Source organism: Cnephaeus nilssonii (assembly GCF_951640355.1).
Source record: "Cnephaeus nilssonii genome assembly, chromosome: 21".
Lineage (NCBI taxonomy): Eukaryota > Metazoa > Chordata > Mammalia > Chiroptera > Vespertilionidae > Cnephaeus > Cnephaeus nilssonii.
This window is the reverse complement of record NC_137092.1, coordinates 34,349,528-34,368,308: the sequence shown is the minus strand read 5'-3', so window position 1 is coordinate 34,368,308 and position 18,781 is coordinate 34,349,528. Positions and strand designations below refer to the sequence as shown.

The 18,781-nt window shown below is 55.7% G+C and overlaps 1 protein-coding gene across 1 annotated transcript in view; it reads left to right on the top strand.

The window, feature by feature from the left end:
- RASSF5 (Ras association domain family member 5) overlaps nucleotides 1–18,781 on the top strand; it is a 73,379-nt gene that overhangs the window by 11,461 nt on the left and 43,137 nt on the right. The window contains exon 2 of the mRNA XM_079760842.1: nucleotides 15,297–15,418. Coding sequence (XP_079616968.1) covers nucleotides 15,297–15,418 — 122 coding nt within the window. The remainder of the gene's footprint in view (nucleotides 1–15,296; nucleotides 15,419–18,781) is intronic.

The following is an 18,781-nucleotide window of genomic DNA, read 5'->3' as shown; positions in this document are numbered from 1 at the left end:
GGTGTCTGGTCTCAGATCAATGGACCCTCTTACAGCAGCACGGCCTCTGCTGGGTCCGGGTGGCTGCACGCTGAGCCCCGCCCCTTCCACCACAGGCTCAGCACAGGAGGATGTGAACGAGCCCGGGGGTCCCTGAGGAGCCCACGCAGCGGGTAAAGCACTATTCATCGCCATCCCCAACGACCTCCATTAAGGGGCTCCTGGGCCAGGCGCACGGCGCGGCCGCCGATCACTGCTGTCGTCTGTGGGAACTTCGGAGACGCTGGTTTCCAGACTCAGTGAGGCTCCGCAGCCTCGGTCCCGCAGCCTCTTTGGTGGGGCGTCTTTATCTTATCGACTAAAAGCCCCAGGAATAGAAAGTTTTCCACTGGGGGCGGGGGAGGGGAGGACCTCATCTGGGAAGGAGGGGGCATCGCTCAGGCGGGCTGTGCCGGCCGAGGCCCAGGTGCCTGTGGCTTCCTCGGAGGAGCAGCAAGGCTGGGCTGATCGGAGCAGAGCCTCGGTCACACGAGGGCCCGAGCCCCCCCCCCCCCCGCCCCGGGGCGGTGACTGCCCCACTCGTCCCTCCCCCGTGGACACCAGGCCTAGAGAGAAGCCGTTGACCTCCCGCGGCTGGGATGACAGAGGGCCGGGAGCGGGGGGCGGCCACTGCCTGCTTCGGAACCATCACCGCCAGGCTCCAGCGGCTCTTCCGCAGGCTCCCTAAGGGCCACTTGGGATCAGAAAAGCTCCAGGTCCTGCAGAGGGTCCCCCACGAGGCCAGGCTGGCTCGCGGTAGGTCCACGTCACTCCAGCTGGGGGGGTGCTCGGGCTGCGGGGGTTCTGTGGCCTCCCCCACGGGGATGGGAGCGCGGCAGCCTGGTATTCCGTGCTGAGCTCAGCACCACTCCGAGGCCCCGCTGGCTCCCCGGGGCGCCAGGGCTGCCACCCCGACAGGTTTAGGTGGAGCAGGCAGACCTGAAGGACATGGTCCCCCCATTGCAGAGGCCCATGTTGGCCATGGGGTTTAACAGCCTTTCCTTGGCTGAGAATTAGGGCCACGGAGTCCTCTTCACCTGGGTTCCTGAGCTGGTGGAAGTTCCCCATCGGCCCCTCCTGTGGCTCTGAGGGGCATCGGCTGCCAAGGACCTGGGGGCGCAAAGGCTTCTCCCCTGCAGGGCTCGGGGAGGTGCTTGGGGGAGGGCTGCATGGGCTGGAGACGGCGGCGGGCACAGCTGGACAGGAGCCGCAGCCTCGGGCCGTGGCTGGGCCAAGTTTCCTTCCCTGAGCACCAATTAGGGTGAGAGCAGTCCTTGCCCGGGAAGGGTAACGGGACAGTGTGGGCTGAGTGAAGATGCGGAGAGACGGTAGTAATTCACATTTTCATAGAATTTGGGTCCTTCTGCTCCCCTTGGTCTAAAAGGAAGGAGCCGGGCCAACAGGAGCCCTGCTGGGGCAGCTCCGGGTCCAGGGTCCGAGCACCTGCCTCCCAGCCTAGGATTCCTCCTAAGCATCATGCGGCCCACGCACCTTATCTTCCTCCGCGCACCTTCTGCTGAAGATGCAGAGCATGGGCGTTTGTTTGTTTTTAATATCGTGTGTTCCAGCCCTGGCCGGTTTGGCTCAGTGGGTAGAGCATCAGCCTGTGGACCGAAGGGTCCCGGGTTAAATTCTGGTCAAGGTCACGTACCTCGCTTGCAGGCTCCTTCCCGGCCTGGGCCTTGGTTGGGGTGCATGCAGGAGGCAACCAATCAGTGTGTTTCTCTCACATCGATATTTCTTTGTCTTTCCCTCTCTCTTCCACTGTCTCTGAAAATCAATGGAAAATATCCTCCGGTGAGGATTTAAAAAAAATATATATATACACATACATATAGTGTATTCCCTCCAGATCACTGTATGGTAGGGGGGAAGGATTTGCTACTTCACAGACGAGGCAGCTCAGAGAAGGCAGGCCCCTTGCTAAGCGTCAGAGCTGCCCAATCAGCCTGGATTCTATTCATCCTACTGACCTTCAGCTGCTTCCCTCTGATGGCCGATCGTTGGAGCCCATCAGCTTTCCTCAGGCTCCGGCCCCACGTCTCCACTCTGCTCTCACACACATTCAGGAGTGGGTGGGCCTCCGGGTGGCCTCAACACCGAGCCTTAGGGATGGAATTAAACTGAAAAGTCATCTCCGGGCTAAGCTTGTGAGAGTAAAGTTTAAAAGAGAATTTGCTCTTGACTATGGAAAAGATAAGTTTTCCGATTAAGGTTTTACAAAACTCTTGAGAAGTGGGGATTTTAATGCAACTAGACCTAACCCCTATTTGGAGACAAATACTCTTTAGCCAGCCTGAATAATTTATATTCCTCACTAGCCTCATATACACCGCGACCCTCACTCAGAAGCCAGCTGGAGACTGAGTTCCTGGATTTAAATGCTCACTGGTATCTTCATGTCCCCCTTCCGTCCCGCCTCCCCCTGAAGAATTATTCAACAGATCACTTCCTTGCTCCTTGGCTATTCAGCCCAAGGAGCTATGGATTTAATAAAATCAATCAGGCCCGGAGTGGCAGCATTAAGGTCAGGGTTTGTACTGCGCTGCAGCTAAGATGTCTCGTTTGACTTGTGTTAGCGTGCGGACTTAATTGATGGGAAGAGGAGGGGGAAGATGGTGCTTGGAGAGGACGGGGCGGAAGACTGTGGACTGAATTCTAGAGTAGCTCCTCTTGCTTGCAGGGCTGCGTGAGCGACCTGTGGTGGCGGCTTTAAGGGAACAGGCTTGGAGCCAGGCCGGCAGAGTCTGGATCTTGGATTTCTGGCTGGAGGGCCTTCCTTGCACAGATTAACCTCTCTGAGCCTCGGTTTCTCCCAGTAGAAAGGGGGAAGGAATGCCAACCTCCAGCTGGCGTCACGTGGGTCAAGCTGCTGGTGTATGGCTGTAAACCACTAGACAGGATGCCTGTCACACAGAGGCCCCTCATTGGGTGCTGCTGCTGTGTGACGCTCCCAGAAATACTTCTAACAAGTGCTCCGAGGGGGTCATCTGTGCAAGCCCCCGGTTCGCTGTCAGCTCTTCCATTGCACCTGGGCCTGGGCGGGCTGCCTGCATCTCGGTGAAAGAGAGGGTGTGAAGGTTGCCCGGCCAAGGTGGAGGGCGGGGCGTGAAACTCCTAAAGGCACTCCCTGGGAAAGTTCCTGTCACCGAGTTGACTGCTCCACTTAATTAGCAGGCCGGGCTAGATTAGCCCACCGGGCACCATTAGGCGCTAAGCAAGCATGCTGCCAGGGCACAAGTCATGTGTCATTTCAAAAGGCTGCTTGGGGGTCAGCCGGAAGCAGGTCTGGGTCTCCCCCGAAGTCTCCGGTGGCCCTGGCCACAGGGATACGGCTGTGAAGGAACCTCTGTGTGTCTCCTGCAGGGAGAGCCCCAGACGTCATCTATTTACTTTCCTCCCCGCGGCAAAAAGCTCTCTCTTCACCGGGTTGGCGGGTGTTGGGCTGTTGATCTGCACTTTGAATGCAAGTGACATCAAAGCAGTTGTGGAAAAACCAGTTGGCTGCAGCCGCCTGGCTGCCCCATGAAGGGCTGAACCTGTCTGCTCCGGGCCTCCTGTGACCTCCTGGCATACCTGCGCGCATGCACCTGTGCGTGCGTCCACATGGCACGCCTGTCTGAGCCTCCGCCGCCGGCCTGCGTCTGCAAATGCCCCAGCAGGACTTCTCGCAAACCCATTTGGCTGCCCTTAAGTGTGGAGTCTGTGGGATGGCACCAGAAACATACTCCAGGTTCGCCAGAGGCTAGGCGCCCCCTTGGCAACCCTCTCAGAGATGGTGTTTGCTTTAAACGTAAAAGCAAAAACAAACAAACACATCCGCAAGCTTCTCATTCCACACCTGCCCCTCACACCTCGGATCAGGTCCTGTTCTCTGGCAGCTGCCCGGGCTCCTCTGTCCTCTGAGGGGCCCAGGCAGGGGGCAGAGGCCCGAGCCCAGAGGTAGGGGACCCCACCTGCTTTGTGTCTCTTACACCCAGAGCCGAGTGACACATGCCTGGAGGAGGCAGACGCCCCTCCTACGCCGGCCTGAGCCGAGAAGGCATCGGGTGGCCCCACGCTGACGCTGGACACCAGGGCCGTTGCGGTCTGTTAAATCCCCTGAAACACAACTGTATACAATGTTCCCAAACGTTTTTTTCTTTTCTTGTGGTGCTCTGGCAATAGGATTTACTTATTTTTTTTCTGGGGTGGCAATTAAAATAGGACATACCTATGTTGGGGAAAATATGTGTGTATATATATATTCCTTTCATACCTGTTTCTGTTGCAAAGTCTCCGGGTAGAACTGACTGTCCTTCGGAACAGCTTGACTTAGTGGGCCTCGGTGAATCCGTGTGGAAGGAAGCCTGCATGCACGCGTGGAAAACCGACTAGTAAGTGGGTAGGCGGGAAGAAAAGAGACATAACTATATAGAAAGGTTTAATGATCCCTCTTTGTGTCTCTGAGTTTGTGTGTTCTATGAACGCCCATGCTGTAATGGCCCCCGTCCAAAAATTGTGCCACGTTTTTGCACTTCAGTCTGAATGGCCACAACTTGGACCTTTCCAGATAGGAGGTCAGAGGGTCCAGGTGACCAGTCTCCAGATAATTGCATGTGAGGAATGGGGTCCATTTGGCTTTCCCACCCTGAGACTCCACCTCAAGTCATTTCTTCGTACATTTTCCCAAAGTCCATTGCCTTCGCCCATGATTGACCAAGGTGGGATTCTCGGGGATGCCCGTGGTGTCGCACCAAGGCCTGCAGACGCCCACCTCGCTCTTCTCCGTGCACAGCTGCTGCTCCTCAGCGCTGTCGTCAGCAAAATGGGCTGCAGGAGGTCGTAGAGCTGATGGGAAATAGGGGCACATCCCTATAAGGTGCCTAAAGCATCCCTGGGAAGCAGTGCATATAAAAGAATAACGCCCCCAAGATTCAGTCAGCCAAAAGAGGAATTAAATGATCTATTTTCCAATATAGATATATCCTATTTTAATTGAAAAATTAAAAAGTTTTGCTGTTGTAAAAAAAAAGGCCAAATCCATTCTAAAGTAGAGTTCATTTTAGACAACTCTGGGAATGATGGTTAAGCGGAATGTAAATGTTATAAACGTTGGAAATGTAAATAATACAATGAAAAATGCATGTGCAGACATGCACAGGCCAGGGCGGGGGCATGCACCCCCAGAGGACAAAGTGGTGTGAAACAGACCACATGGGCAAGGTGCTCTGGGGTCAGGCCCTGTCCCCGCCTCACTGGGCACAGGGCGGGCATTGCCTGCCGTGCCCCTCACTTCCTGTATCTCTGTCTCAACTCGCTGTGAACTGTTCTGCCCTCCCTCCCTCCCTCCCTCCCTCCCTCCCTCCCTCCGCCTGCCCCTCCCCAAACCTCCCCACCCAGCACAGCCGCCTGGCCTGGCCGAAGTGCCTTCCTTTTGTTGGTTCTTTCAGCCCAGGGATGATTAATGGGCCTGCCCGAGGGGCACACCCACCCACACCCACTCACACCCACTCACACCCACCCACACCCACCCACCCGGGGCAGGATGGTGCCTCCGCGGCCAGCCGAGTCCTTGGGAAGCGGGTGCAGGGGCACATCCAGCCTGCCTGGTAGTGTGGCCAGAAGCCAGTCAGGAATGAACACGTGGTACATTAGACCTGGCGACCACGTGCAGGACCTACCCCTTCGGAACAAACCGTCACTCAGAAGAGCTCATGAACCCCACCCAGCTGTGCCACACCCAAAACCGATTCGGTCATTTGGGGAGCGGGTGGGGACCAGGATCTTGGGGTGGCCTCGGGTCCTCCTCCAACCAGCACCGACCCCCCTCTCCACCTTCTCACCTCAGTGTGCCTGTCCCGGGGAGCCAGCTTCCCGGAAGGACCTCCCGTCCAGCCCTCTCCTTTACCCCTGACCCTGACCTGCGCATGTTCAGGTGCATCCCTCCTGGCTCTTCGCACAGAGACAACCGCCCAGGGCATCCAGCCGCCCCCCTTTCCTGTCCACGGGGGCCCGGCAATCTGACCGAAGACAAGGGCCTGTCCGGGCCTCTCCTCTACCACTACGTCTGCCCTTCCTGTGGCTGTCTGGCTTGCTTTCTGGCACATTCTGTGAGGTGTGTGTGTGTGTGTGTGTGTGTGTGTGTGTGTTGGGGTTGTGCGTGGGAGGGAGCAGTGCGTGCTCCATGCCCTCTAGGCAGGCTGGGGGTGCTGAGTGCCCTCAGGGGTGGCCTGTCCCCTAAATTAAGGAATCACGGTCTCAGGAGGGCCGGGTTCGGGCTCCTTCCTGGAGATGCAGGTGTCCTGGGCTGGCTGCCCGACCCAGGAGTGGGGACTTCCCACCACCTGCCGCCGGCCTCACTCCGAGTTTAACCAGGAGGACGAAAACTGTATAGAGGGCGTTGATGTTGGCAATGGCTTGCAGACCCCCAAGCTTGACCCGTCCCAGTCTCTACCTTCCCCCTCGCCAACACCACCCATTCTCTGCTGTCTCTGCCTTAGTCCTCGGGGCCCATCCAAGGAAGGGCTGGAGGGAGGAAGGAGCAGGGAGGAGGAACTTTAAATGAGCAACAAAGTTGTGCGATTCTTCGTCACTTAACACATTAGACAAGGACTCAAAAATTGAGAGGCTTTTAGGCATTCCATGCTGCGTCAACAGAAAGCTGGGTACCCAGACTCAGGAGTCCCGTAGTTGAAAAGAACAGCTACCATTCATTCATTCATTTATTCATTCATTATTTATTTTTCTATCGATTTTTTAGTGAGAGTGGAAAGGAGGGGGAGGAGGGGGAGAGAGAGAGAAACATCCATTGGTTGCCTCCTGCATGTGCCTAGACAGGGGCCAGGGACGAACCTGCAACTAAAGTACACGCCCTTGGCTGGGAATCAAACGCGTAACCCTTTGGTCTGTGAGCCAACACTAACCACTGGCGCACACTGGCCAGGACAGCTGCCATTCACTGAGCACTTGCTATGTGCAGGCACTGCTGGATACTTCCCATATATTCCAGTTTTGGCAACAAATCGGCGGGCCAGGTAGATATTACTTCCACTTTGCAGATGAAGAAAATTGAGGCTGAATAAAGTCCACATTTTGCTGAGGTTACGTAAATGGCCCAAGCCCACCTCAGACCCAGTTAGGAGCCGGGCTTGGGTTCCAACCCTGACCTGGGTGACTCTGGAGGCCACGTTCAGCCCACTCCCCGGCTCTTGAGTAAGAGCTGCTTCCTAGTGACCGGGCCTCTCCAACACCAGGCAGGGCCCAGAGCACAGGCTGGGGATGGGTGGACCTCAGAACTGCAGCCGTGGGGACGAGGAGGCTGGGTGACAGGGAACTCAAGCACCGGAGGCCGTGGTGACAGGGAGGGGGTGCTCCTGGCCCGGGGAGCAGGCAGGGTGGAGCTGCAGGCTGACCGTGCCCTGGGGCTGCCGGGGTGGGCAGGCCGATGGAGGGGTCCTGGCAGTGCCTGAGTGGCCACCGCTGGCCTCAAGAATGTGTGAGAAGGGAGCCGAGGCTGTGGCCAGAGACTGAGAACTGTCCCCTCGATGTGCTCAGGAGGCCCCGGGCAACCTCCTCCTGCTTGGAAAACACTTCGATGATGTTGTCACTTCCCAGTGCACATGGTTTTTGTTTTGGTTTGTTTCAGATTTCTCTGTTGTGCCTAAGAACAAAGTTACTTTAGAACTAGAAGCTGCTATTTGTGTGCTTTGTTTGGGAGCAATTAGCTGGGGGAGGTGATGAGACTATGGATTACCCGCCAGGAGCTGGGGGAGGGGGTGGTGGTAATAGCTGAGTAGAAGTGGGGGGGGGGGGGGGCTGAAACCTGGGGCCTCCGTGCTCCCAGCCTTCCCTGTGTGGTTTACACCAAGAACCCTTTCATGCTCATGGCTGCCCTAGGAACTGCTGTTACTCCCACTTTACAGCGGAGGAAATTAATGGTCAGAGAAATTCAGTGACCTCCCCAAGTTCAGGGAGTTGGTTAAGCAGTGACTGGGGCCAGGCCTTCCTCAGAGCAAATCCTACCCCCCCCTTCATCCTCCCCCCATCCTCCCCCCAACCTCCCCCCAACCTCCCTCCATCCTCCCGGCATCCTTTTCCCACCCTCCCCCCATCCTCCCCCATCCTCCTCCCGTACCCGAGTGTGGCCAGGCCCTGAAGGAGTGTGGCCAGGCCCTGAAGGAGTGTGGCCAGGCCCTGAAGGAGTGTGGCCAGGCCCTGAAGGAGTGTGGCCAGGCCCTGAAGGAGTGTGGCCAGGCCCTGAAGGAGTGTGGCCAGGCCCTGAAGGAGTGTGGCCAGGCCCTGAAGGAGTGTGGCCAGGCCCTGAAGGAGTGTGGCCAGGCCCTGAAGGAGGGCTGCGGCAGGGGTCAGGGCTGCTCTGAGGTTGCCCTTCTGCACGGGGGCTCGCGGCGCCCAGAGAACGGGTGCGGGGCTCCTGGATTCGGAGGCCGCCCCTCAGGCCTCACAGTGGCGCTGGCCATGCCGGTGAGAAGCTGCTCTCGGGCCGGGGGGTGACCATCGCCGGGGAGGCCTGTGGGCCTGCTGTCCGCCAGGCTCGTCTCCTGGGTGCCCCCACCTTCACCCGCCTTTGCTCCAGCTGGGGGGGGGGGGGCGGGCGCTTCAGGGGAAAGCTCCCTGTTGTCTCAGGATCTTGCCTGTAGGTCTGGGGTGCAAGGGCCTTAAGGGCTCCTTATCAGTGGAATGTCCTATCAATGAAAACCCGCCTCTCAGGTTATGCAGCAGCGTGTGTGCCTGTGTGTGTGTGTGTGTGCGCGTGTGTGCATGTACATCTATGTGTATGCATGTGAGTGTGTGTATCTGTGTGCATGTGTGTGTCTGTGTGTGTGTTTCGGTGTGCGTGTGTGTATCTGTCAGCCTGTGAGTGTGTGTATGTATCTTTGTGTGTATCTGTGTGTATGTGTGTGTGCGTGTGTATGTGCAGTGTGTATGTGTGTGTGTGTAGTGTGTGTGTGTGTGTGTGTGTGCGTGTGCGTGTGTGTGTTTGTATGGCTTGTGGCAATTGGGTGGAGCAGGAACTAACCTGGGCAGCCCTGGGGATTAGGAGGAGCTTTGTTGCGTCTGCGTTTCGGAAAAACAATTCCTCGCACAGGTGGTTCCGTCTGCTGGGTCCGCCTTCTCTGGGCTGAGGTGGAAGAAGGAGCGCCATCTCTGCGCATTGGTTGCCGGGACCTCTGGGCCTGACCCCCTCGTTCCAGATGGTGACTGATGGTGACAGGCGGGGACTGAGGATGTCAGGAGCAGGGCTGGTGGAGGAGGCGGGTGTCCGGGCCTCAGCCCCACGCTCCCTGGCCTCCTCCTCTGCCTGTCTGCTGCTGGTCTCCAGGTTACTGGTCTCCAGGTTGCTGGTTCCATGAGAAACCCCATCTGCTTGGGCCTAAGGGCACGGGTGCCCAGTATGGCCCAGGCTCTGTGTGTTGTGGGTTGAATTGTGCCCCACCCCAACATAGGTTGACATCCTAATCGCCTAAGGACCTCAGGATGGGGCCTCATTTGGAAATAGGGCGGCTGCAGGTGTAATCAGTTAAGCAGGTGATCCCTAATCCAATATGACTGTTGTCCTTACGAGAAGATGGCCATATGAAGACTGGACACAGGGAGGAGGCCAGGTGAAGACTGGACACAGGGAGGAGGCCATGTGAAGACTGGACACGGAGAAGGCCATGTGAAGACTGGACACAGGGAGGAGGCCATATGAAGACTGGACACAGGGAGAAGGCCAGGTGAAGACTGGACACAGGGAGGAGGCCATGTGAAGACTGGACACGGAGAAGGCCAGGTGAAGACTGGACACAGGGAGGAGGCCATGAGAAGACTGGACACAGGGAGAAGGCCATGAGAAGACTGGACACAGGGAGAAGGCTAGGTGAAGACTGGACACAGGGAGAAGGCCATATGAAGACTGGACACAGGGAGAAGGCCAGGTGAAGACTGGACACAGGGAGAAGGCCAGGTGAAGACTGGACACAGGGAGAAGGCCAGGTGAAGACTGGACACAGGGAGAAGGCCAGGCGAAGACTGGACACAGGGAGAAGGCCATATGAAGACTGGACACGGAGAAGGCCAGGTGAAGACTGGACACAGGGAGGAGGCCATGTGAAGACTGGACACGGAGAAGGCCAGGTGAAGACTGGACACAGGGAGGAGGCCATGAGAAGACTGGACACAGGGAGAAGGCCATGAGAAGACTGGACACAGGGAGAAGGCTAGGTGAAGACTGGACACAGGGAGAAGGCCAGGCGAAGACTGGACACAGGGAGAAGGCCATATGAAGACTGGACACGGAGAAGGCCAGGTGAAGACTGGACACAGGGAGGAGGCCATGAGAAGACTGGACACAGGGAGAAGGCCATGAGAAGACTGGACACAGGGAGAAGGCCAGGCGAAGACTGGACACAGGGAGAAGGCCATGTGAAGACTGGACACAGGGAGGAGGCCATGTGAAGACTGGACACAGGGAGAAAGCCAGGTGAAGACTGGACACAGGGAGGAGGCCATGTGAAGACTGGACACAGGGAGAAGGCCAGGTGAAGACTGGACACAGGGAGGAGGCCATGTGAAGACTGGACACAGGGAGGAGGCCATGTGAAGACTGGACACAGGGAGAAGGCCAGGTGAAGACTGGACACAGGGAGAAGGCCAGGTGAAGACTGGACACAGGGAGAAGGCCATGTGAAGACTGGACACAGGGAGGAGGCCATGTGAAGACTGGACACAGGGAGAAGGCCAGGTGAAGACTGGACACAGGGAGGAGGCCATGTGAAGACTGGACACAGGGAGGAGGCCATGTGAAGACTGGACACAGGGAGAAGGCCAGGTGAAGACTGGACACAGGGAGAAGGCCATATGAAGACTGGACACAGGGAGAAGGCCAGGTGAAGACTGGACACAGGGAGAAGGCCAGGTGAAGACTGGACACAGGGAGAAGGCCAGGTGAAGACTGGACACAGGGAGGAGGCCATGTGAAGACTGGACACAGGGAGGAGGCCATGTGAAGACTGGACACAGGGAGAAGGCCAGGTGAAGACTGGACACAGGGAGACGGCCAGGTGAAGACTGGACACAGGGAGGAGGCCATGAGAAGACTGGACACAGGGAGGAGGCCAGGTGAAGACTGGACACAGGGAGGAGGCCAGGTGAAGACTGGACACAGGGAGGAGGCCATGTGAAGACTGGACACAGGGAGGAGGCCAGGTGAAGACTGGACACAGGGAGAAGGCCATGTGAAGACTGGACACAGGGAGGAGGCCATGTGAAGACTGGACACAGGGAGGAGGCCAGGTGAAGACTGGACACAGGGAGAAGGCCATGTGAAGACTGGACACAGGGAGGAGGCCAGGTGAAGACTGGACACAGGGAGGAGGCCATGTGAAGACTGGACACAGGGAGGAGGCCATGAGAAGACTGGACACAGGGAGGAAGCCAGGCGAAGACGGCGGCAGAGACTGGGGAGGTGCAGCTACAAGCCAGGGGATGCTCCGGGCTGCCCGCAACAGAAGCCGGGAAGAGGCGGGAAGGGGTCCCCACTATGGGTTCCGGAGGGGGCGTGACCCGCCAAGCTGATTCAGACTTCTAGCCTCCGAGCTGAGACAGCAGTTTGCAGTGTTCAGCTGCCCTGTCCGTGGTGCTTTGTTTTAGCAGCTGGAAAGCTCGCCGAGCCGGGAGCTGAGGGTGGGCCCTGCCAGCCCTCTGCGTCCGGGCTCCTGGTTCCTTCCTTGGAGAAGGCCCTCTGTGGTTTGCCTTCTTCCTCCTCACAGCCGGCCCCTTCTCTTCCACAGGCCCCTCTTCCCACACCGGAAAGCACGTTTATTCCGCCAGCACCCCTGGGACCGGAGACAGGGCCTGCGCTGGAGGGAAGGCTGAGCGGGAGGGTAGTTCTGTTTGTAGACGGCAGTGCCAAGGTGAAGACATGCCAGTTCTCCCGAAGACACTGGCGCTAGAACGTCGGAGTGGCACTCCCTAACCCTTTGCTGCCTCGGGTTGGGAGGTCCTCATCCTGTCTATTCTGCGATGTCTCGGCTCCTGTCTCCCCTTGGCCCCTGCCCCGAGGGAGTGGGCGTCACCTGGGGTCTGATTCATTCTCTAAGCTCCCGAGCCTCCTGTGCCGTGAAGCCGACCTGACAGCTGTGGCTGGCAGGCACTGTGTCCCCGGAACAGGCCTCCTCGATCTGGGCCCTGCTTCAGGGTCTCCCTCACTAGTTATCTTTGCCCGTGTGTGTCTGCCCGGCTAGCCAGAGGCCCTGGCGTCCTGTCTTATTCATCTTCCCCCTCATGCGAGCACCGGGCACGGGAAGTCCGTGCTCAGGACGTGGAAGCTGCTGCCAAAGGCGATGGTGCTGCTGCCCAGGGAAGGCTGAGCCCTTCCTGGGCCTGTAGGCCCTGCACCACCAAGTCCCCGTCTCTCTCCTCGCCTAGATCGAGTAGCAGCAGCCGGGGCTGTGGAGCCCATGGAAGTCAGGGCCGGGTTGGCTTAGCAGCACCTTGAGATGAGCTGCCTTGAGGGAGAGGACCTGTGGGGTTTAAGCACTGGGTCCCAGGAGGACACAGCCCTGCCATTGGAACCTCAGGGGTGTCCCACTCAGCGCAGCAGGCCTGCAGCCTCCTGCGGGGCCTGTGGGCTTGCTGCTGTGGCTGGGGACAGGCAGGGTGGCTCTGACTTCACCTCCGTGGGCCTAGAAGCCGAGGTGTGGCATGCCCAGGGGCCAGGAGCTATCAGATGTGCTGCAGTGGTTTGCTCCAGGCTGTGGGTACACGGTCTGATGGACCCAAGTCTTTGGTGCTCAAAGGGGCTTTCCTAAAACCCGGAAACACTCCTCCTGGGATCTCCTGTTCCCTAGCTCCATCCAGCCCAGCAGCAAGGCCTGTCAAAAACAATCGTCCTGAGGTTTCGGCGCTTTTTGCACAGGGTGTGTGTGTCAGAGAGCGATGGGGTGGGGGAGGGAGGGAAGGAGAGGAGAGGGAAACTGAGAATCAGAGGGAGCGCCTGTGTCTTCAGCACAGCTGCTGAAGGAGGGGGCTGGGGGACCTCCGCCCCTCCCAAGACGCTTTCCCATCTGTGAGGTGGTGGCAGCGCTTGCTTGCTAGAAAGCTGGGGGAGCTTCCAGTCCTTCCTCCTCCCCATTCCCACTTCTGGGCACCCCGGAGCATTCTTCCTGCTTAGAGCGCGGCCAGAGCGGCACAGGCACGGCCCAAGAGCGGGGCCTGAACAACGCGCCACTCGGTGCGGCTCTGGCCTCCGTACTGCCTTATCCAAGCCCTGGCGATTCTGGGCCCTGCGGGAGGGGGACTCGGCCTGCACATCCCCGTGTGCCCTTTACCCACCTGGGTGAGGCTGTCCTTGTGCCAGGCAGAGATCGCCCACGGGGACCCAGAAACGCATGTGGGTGCGCGCAGGTGGAGGGTGCACGCAGGTGGAGGGTGCGCGCAGGTAGAGGGTGCGCGCAGGTAGAGGGTGCATGCCCAGAGAGCTGGCTTCACCCATTCTGGCTCCGGGTGAGAGGACAGCTTCCCGGAGGAGAGTCAGGAGGCCTAGAATGAAGGTGGGGACGTCGTGGGCCTCGCTTTCAGGCCTGAGGGGGATGAGCAGAGTTTCATCTGCCGCCCCAGAAGGAGTAGCGAGCTTCAGAAGGTTAAGTCAGGTTGGAGGATTCCGGAAGCTCTGCGTGTCCCTGCATTTGTCAGGGGGCTCCCCTGCAGACTTCAGTGGCAAGCCTGAATGAACAAGGTGCTTATCTTGGGGGGTAATTGGGAAGGGGGCAGCTGGGGAGTGTGAGGGTCTCATTCCAGAACGCTCCAAAAGAGTGGGAAGAAGAGACCCATCCTCACCCCAAGATAGAGTGTGTGTGATGCTTTAAAAACAAAGGAAAAGTGTTGGGAGCCTAAGCCCTTATTAATCAAAAGTTGTCCCCTAGTGCCCGGCCGGTGTGGCTCAGTGGTTGAGTGTCGACCCATGAACCCCGAGGTCATGGTTCCATTCCCCATCAGGGAACATACTGGGTTGGGGCCTCGATCCCATGCAGGAGGCAGCCAATCAATGATTCTCTCTCATCACTGATGTTTCTCTCCCTCTCTCCCTCTCCCTTCCTCTCTGAAATAAATTTTTAAAAATCTATATTTTAAAAAGTTGTCCTCTCATGACCAGGTTATCCCAACAAGTCCAGGCTCTTGAGTTGCCTACCACAAGCCCTGCCCCCTCCAGCCAGACCCCCACCCTGTAACTTGACCTCCCTTCTGCCCTGAAGATCCTGGAAGCTACCAGCTCTGCCACGTGCTGTGTGCCATTGGGCACCTCCCTTTACCTCTCTGGGCCTCGCTTTTCCCAAGGCTCATGAAGTCCTGCTTCCATGGAAGTGAACACTGTCTGTGAACCGTGTGCTTTCGGCCCTGAAGCCCCTGATGTGGGATGCGGTCTGGAGGCTGCGTCCGCTGGGTTAGAGAAGCCATGCCCACATTTCTCGACGGGGCAGGTCAGAGACAGGTAGCAGCCTTTCCTGCTGCTGACGACAATGCCTTGGTGTTTGGACGCCCTTGTAATCCGTGAAGACCTGTTCTCCCCTAAAACTAGAGACATCCTGTGCCCCGGGCAGGGCTGCTGTGGCCTGTATTTCACAGACGGGCAAAATGAGGCCCAAAAGAGGCCCTTCCCCAAGGATCCATGTCCCTGGAGACCAAATTAATGTAAATTAATGTAAATTTAGTGTAAATTAATGTGAATTAGTATGAATTAATGTGAATTAGTACAGATTAATGTATATTCGTAGAAAGATGATCTGACCTTGGGAAAGTCATTAACATCCCTAAGCCCCAGTTTTTTGTCTGTAAAGTGATGATAATAATGATTGCAGGGTCACACAAAGTAATAGAGGCCAAGACATTGGCATACTTGGTTTTATTGTGCTCCGCTTTATTGCTCTTCATGGATATTGTGGTGTTTACAAATTGATGTTTTGTGGCAACCCTGCCTGAGCAAGTACATCGGTGCATTTGTCCCCTCCGTGTCCCTGCGTCACATTTTGGTAATCCTCTCAGTAGATGGTGTGACTTGCTTTATTGCAATATTCACTTTATCGCATTGATCTGGAACCAGACGTGCAGGATCTCCGAGGTAGCACTGGTTAATGTTCGCCATTTGTAATGGCGTGGAGCGCAGGGCCTCATTATCAGGGTGTTCTCCCACCCTCCACTTCTCTCTCTCGTGCCTTTCCCTCTTGGAGCTAGATGCAGTCCCCCAAGGTTTTTCTCGGGAAGCCTGGCCCCTGACCCCCCTTGTCTCTTCCCTCCAGACTGTAAATTCACCTGCCACCCAGAGTGCCGCCACCTGATCCAGCTGGACTGCAGTCAGCAGCAAGGCCCGCTCCGGGACAGACCTTCTCCGGAATGCACCCTCACGCCGACCTCTGGCCAGGTAGGCAGCAAAGCTGGGGCGCCAGGCTGGGAACAGCTTTCGCAGGAGCTCTGGTGAGCAGGAGGGGGTATGAGTATTGCACACGTGCTGGATGTTGGGGTCCCCTTCTGGCCAGATGGGGTTCACAGACACACATTCTGATTCTGCATCCAGTTCTGATGTGTGTGTTCCCCCACCTCACCCCCGCACACACACACACACACACCACCAAAGCAATTCTCTGATACCAGATGGATGTCTCACAGTTCAGCTTCACTCTGCGCCCCCTCACCTTCAGATGCCCATTGCAAGTCCAGGTGGTCCCCTGGGCTTCTGACCTGCCGGCTATAGATTGGAGGTTCCCACATCTCCTTCCTTGGGTTTGATTAATTTGCTAGAGCGGCTCGCAGAACACAGAGAAACACGTTACTTAGTAGATTATTATAAAAAAACTAGAGGCCCAGTGCATGCAAATTCATGCACTGGAGGGGAGGTCCCCCAGCCTGGCCTGCCCCCTCTCACAGTCCAGGAGCCCTCAGGTACGGGAGGCGACCCGGCGATCAGGGGAAGGTGACACCCCATCACACTTATGCTGCTGCCACTGCCGGTAGCGCAAGCCTCAGCTGGCCCTGGTTACCTGAGCCTTGGGGGGCCCTGGGCGGCTGGGGGCTGAGGGGACTGGGGGACTCCGGAGGCAGGCAGGCCTGGCCTTGCCGTGCACCTGCAGCCCCGGCAGGGCTGAGGGGACTGGGCGCTGCCATCTTGTAACTGTGGGCGCCGCCATCTTTGAGGGCATGGCAGTCAATTAGCATATCTCCTCCTTATTGGCTGTGGGTGCCACCATCTTTGTGATGGCGTGAGGGTCAATTAGCATATTCCCTCTTCATTAGATAGGATACTGAAAGGTTAAAGTTGATGATGCAAGGGCAGGCTAAATAGCCATCTCAGACAGTGAATAAAGAAAAATTGAATTTATTTAAGGAAAAGGGGATAGGGATGGAGATATCCAAAGGGAAGGGCTACCCAGCACTGAGCCAAAGGATATTGGGTCCATAGATGACGGCAAAAATACACTTGGGACAGTGAAACAAGGAAGGGCCTAGAAGAAGCAACAGGAGAGCCCAGGCTGGGCTGCTCTGGCTCAGTAAAGTCAGAGAAAAAGGGGCCTTGGAGATAGGTTCAGGGAGTTAGCCCAGGACGAGCTGCTGCTGCCCTTTGCTCGCCTGGTTGCAAGTCTCATTGGGTCCCTTAGGGTTAGGGGAGTTGTGCCTGTGTGGGAAGGAGAGGAGAAGGGAATGGCAGGGCATGCTCCTTGGAGGGAGAGCGCACACTGGGTCCCTCGTCCTGAGAGTATTTCTCTTTCTCGCAGGTGGAAATCCTAGGGGAGGCCTTTGGGGAGGGTCTCAATAGAATATTCATCAGCTTTCCGGGTGTGCTTTTTTAGGTCGTGGTCTCCACTGATTGGCTGGTGCCAGGGCAGGGTCATTAGTCAGTGTAGCTGGTCCTGAGGCAGCCAGGGCGGCACTTGTCTGGTTTTGCTGCTTTTCTGAGCCTGGAGCTGAAATACAACTGAGGCCTAGATGTTATCTTCATGGAGAAAAAGGCCAGGGCGTCTAAATCGCCCGACCTATGAAAGATCAGGGGTCCAAACCGCATGACCAGTGAATGTAATGTTTTGGGTCGATTTCTGGGGTCTCTGTTCTGTTCCATTGATCTATATGCCTGTTCTTGTGCAAGTACCAGGCTGTTTTGAGTACACTTGCTTTGTAGTATAATTTGATATCTGGTGTTGTGATTCCTCCAACTTTGTTCTTCTTTCTCAAGATTGCTGGAGCTATTTGGGGTCTTTTTTGGTTCTATATAAATTTTTGGAGTATTTGCTCTAGATCTGTGAAATATGCCATTGGTATTTTAATAAGGATTGCATTGGATCTGTAGATTGCTTTGAGAAGTATGGACAGTTTAATGATGTTAATTCTACCAATCCATGAACACAGTATATTCTTCCACTTGTTTATATCTTCCTCTATCTCTTTTCCAATGTCCTGTAGTTTTCCACATACAAGTCTTTTGCCTCCTTGGTTAAGTTTATTCCTAAGCATCTTAATTTTTTTTGTTGCAGTGGTAAATGGGATTATTTTTTAGGTTTCTCTTTCTGAGAATTTATTATTGGTGTATAAAAATGCCATCGATTTCTGGGTGTTCATTTTGTATCCTGCTATTGCCAAATTTCTTTATTAAATCTAGTCGTTTTTTTGGTGGAGTCTTTAGGGTTTTCTATGTATAATATCCTGTCACCTGCGAATAATGAGAGTTTTACTTCTTCCTTTCCAATTTGGATGCCTTTTATATCTTCTTTTTGTCTGATCGCTGTGGCTAGGACTTTCAGTACTATCCTATATAATAAAAGCCTAATATGCTAAGTGTCCAGTTGACCAGTCAGCTGTTCACAATCAAAGTGTAATATGCTAATGATATGCTAAGGCTGCTCAACCGCTTGCTATGACTTGCACTGACTACCAGGGGGCAGACGCTCCGAGCAGTAGGTTAGCTTACTGCTGGGGTCGGCCAATCAGAACTGAGCAAGACAAGCCAGACACGGCCTGGAGCCATTCTGCAGTCCCTCCCCAGATGGCCAACCTCCCACGTCCCTCCCCGCCCTGATCGTGCACTCGTGGGGTCCCTAGGCCTGGCCTGTGCCCTCTCGCAATCCAGGACCCCTCAGGGGATGTCAGAAAGCCGGTTTTGACTCGATCCCACAGGCCAGGTCGAGGGACCCCACTGGTGCATGAATTCGTGCACTGGGCCTCTAGTATTGAATAGGAGTGGTAAAAGCAGACATCCCTGTCTTGTTCTTATTCTTAGAGGAAATGGTTTTGTTTTTGCCCATTGAGTATGATGTTGGCTGTAGGCTTGTCATATATGGCCTTTATTATGTGGAGATATGATCCCTCTATTCCCACATTGCTAAGAGATTTTATCAAAAATGGGTGTTGTATTTTGTTTAATGCTTTTTCTGCATCTATTGATATGACCATATAATTTTTGTCTTTTAATTTGTTTATGTGATGTATCATGCTTATTGATTTGTGGATATTGTACCAGCCTTGCATCCCTGGAATAAGTCCCACTTGGTCATGGTGTATGATCTTTTTAATATATTGCTGGATGCCATTTGCTAATATTTTGTTGAGGATTTTAGCATCTATATTCATCAAGGATATTGGCCTGTAGTTCTCTTTCTTTGTAGTGGCTTCATCTGGTTTTGGAATTAGGATAATGCTGGCCTTATAAAAAGAGCGTGGAAGTATTCCTTCCTTTTGGATTTTTTGGAATAGTTTGAGGGGGATAGGTGTTAGTTGTTCATTAAAGGTTTGGTAAAAC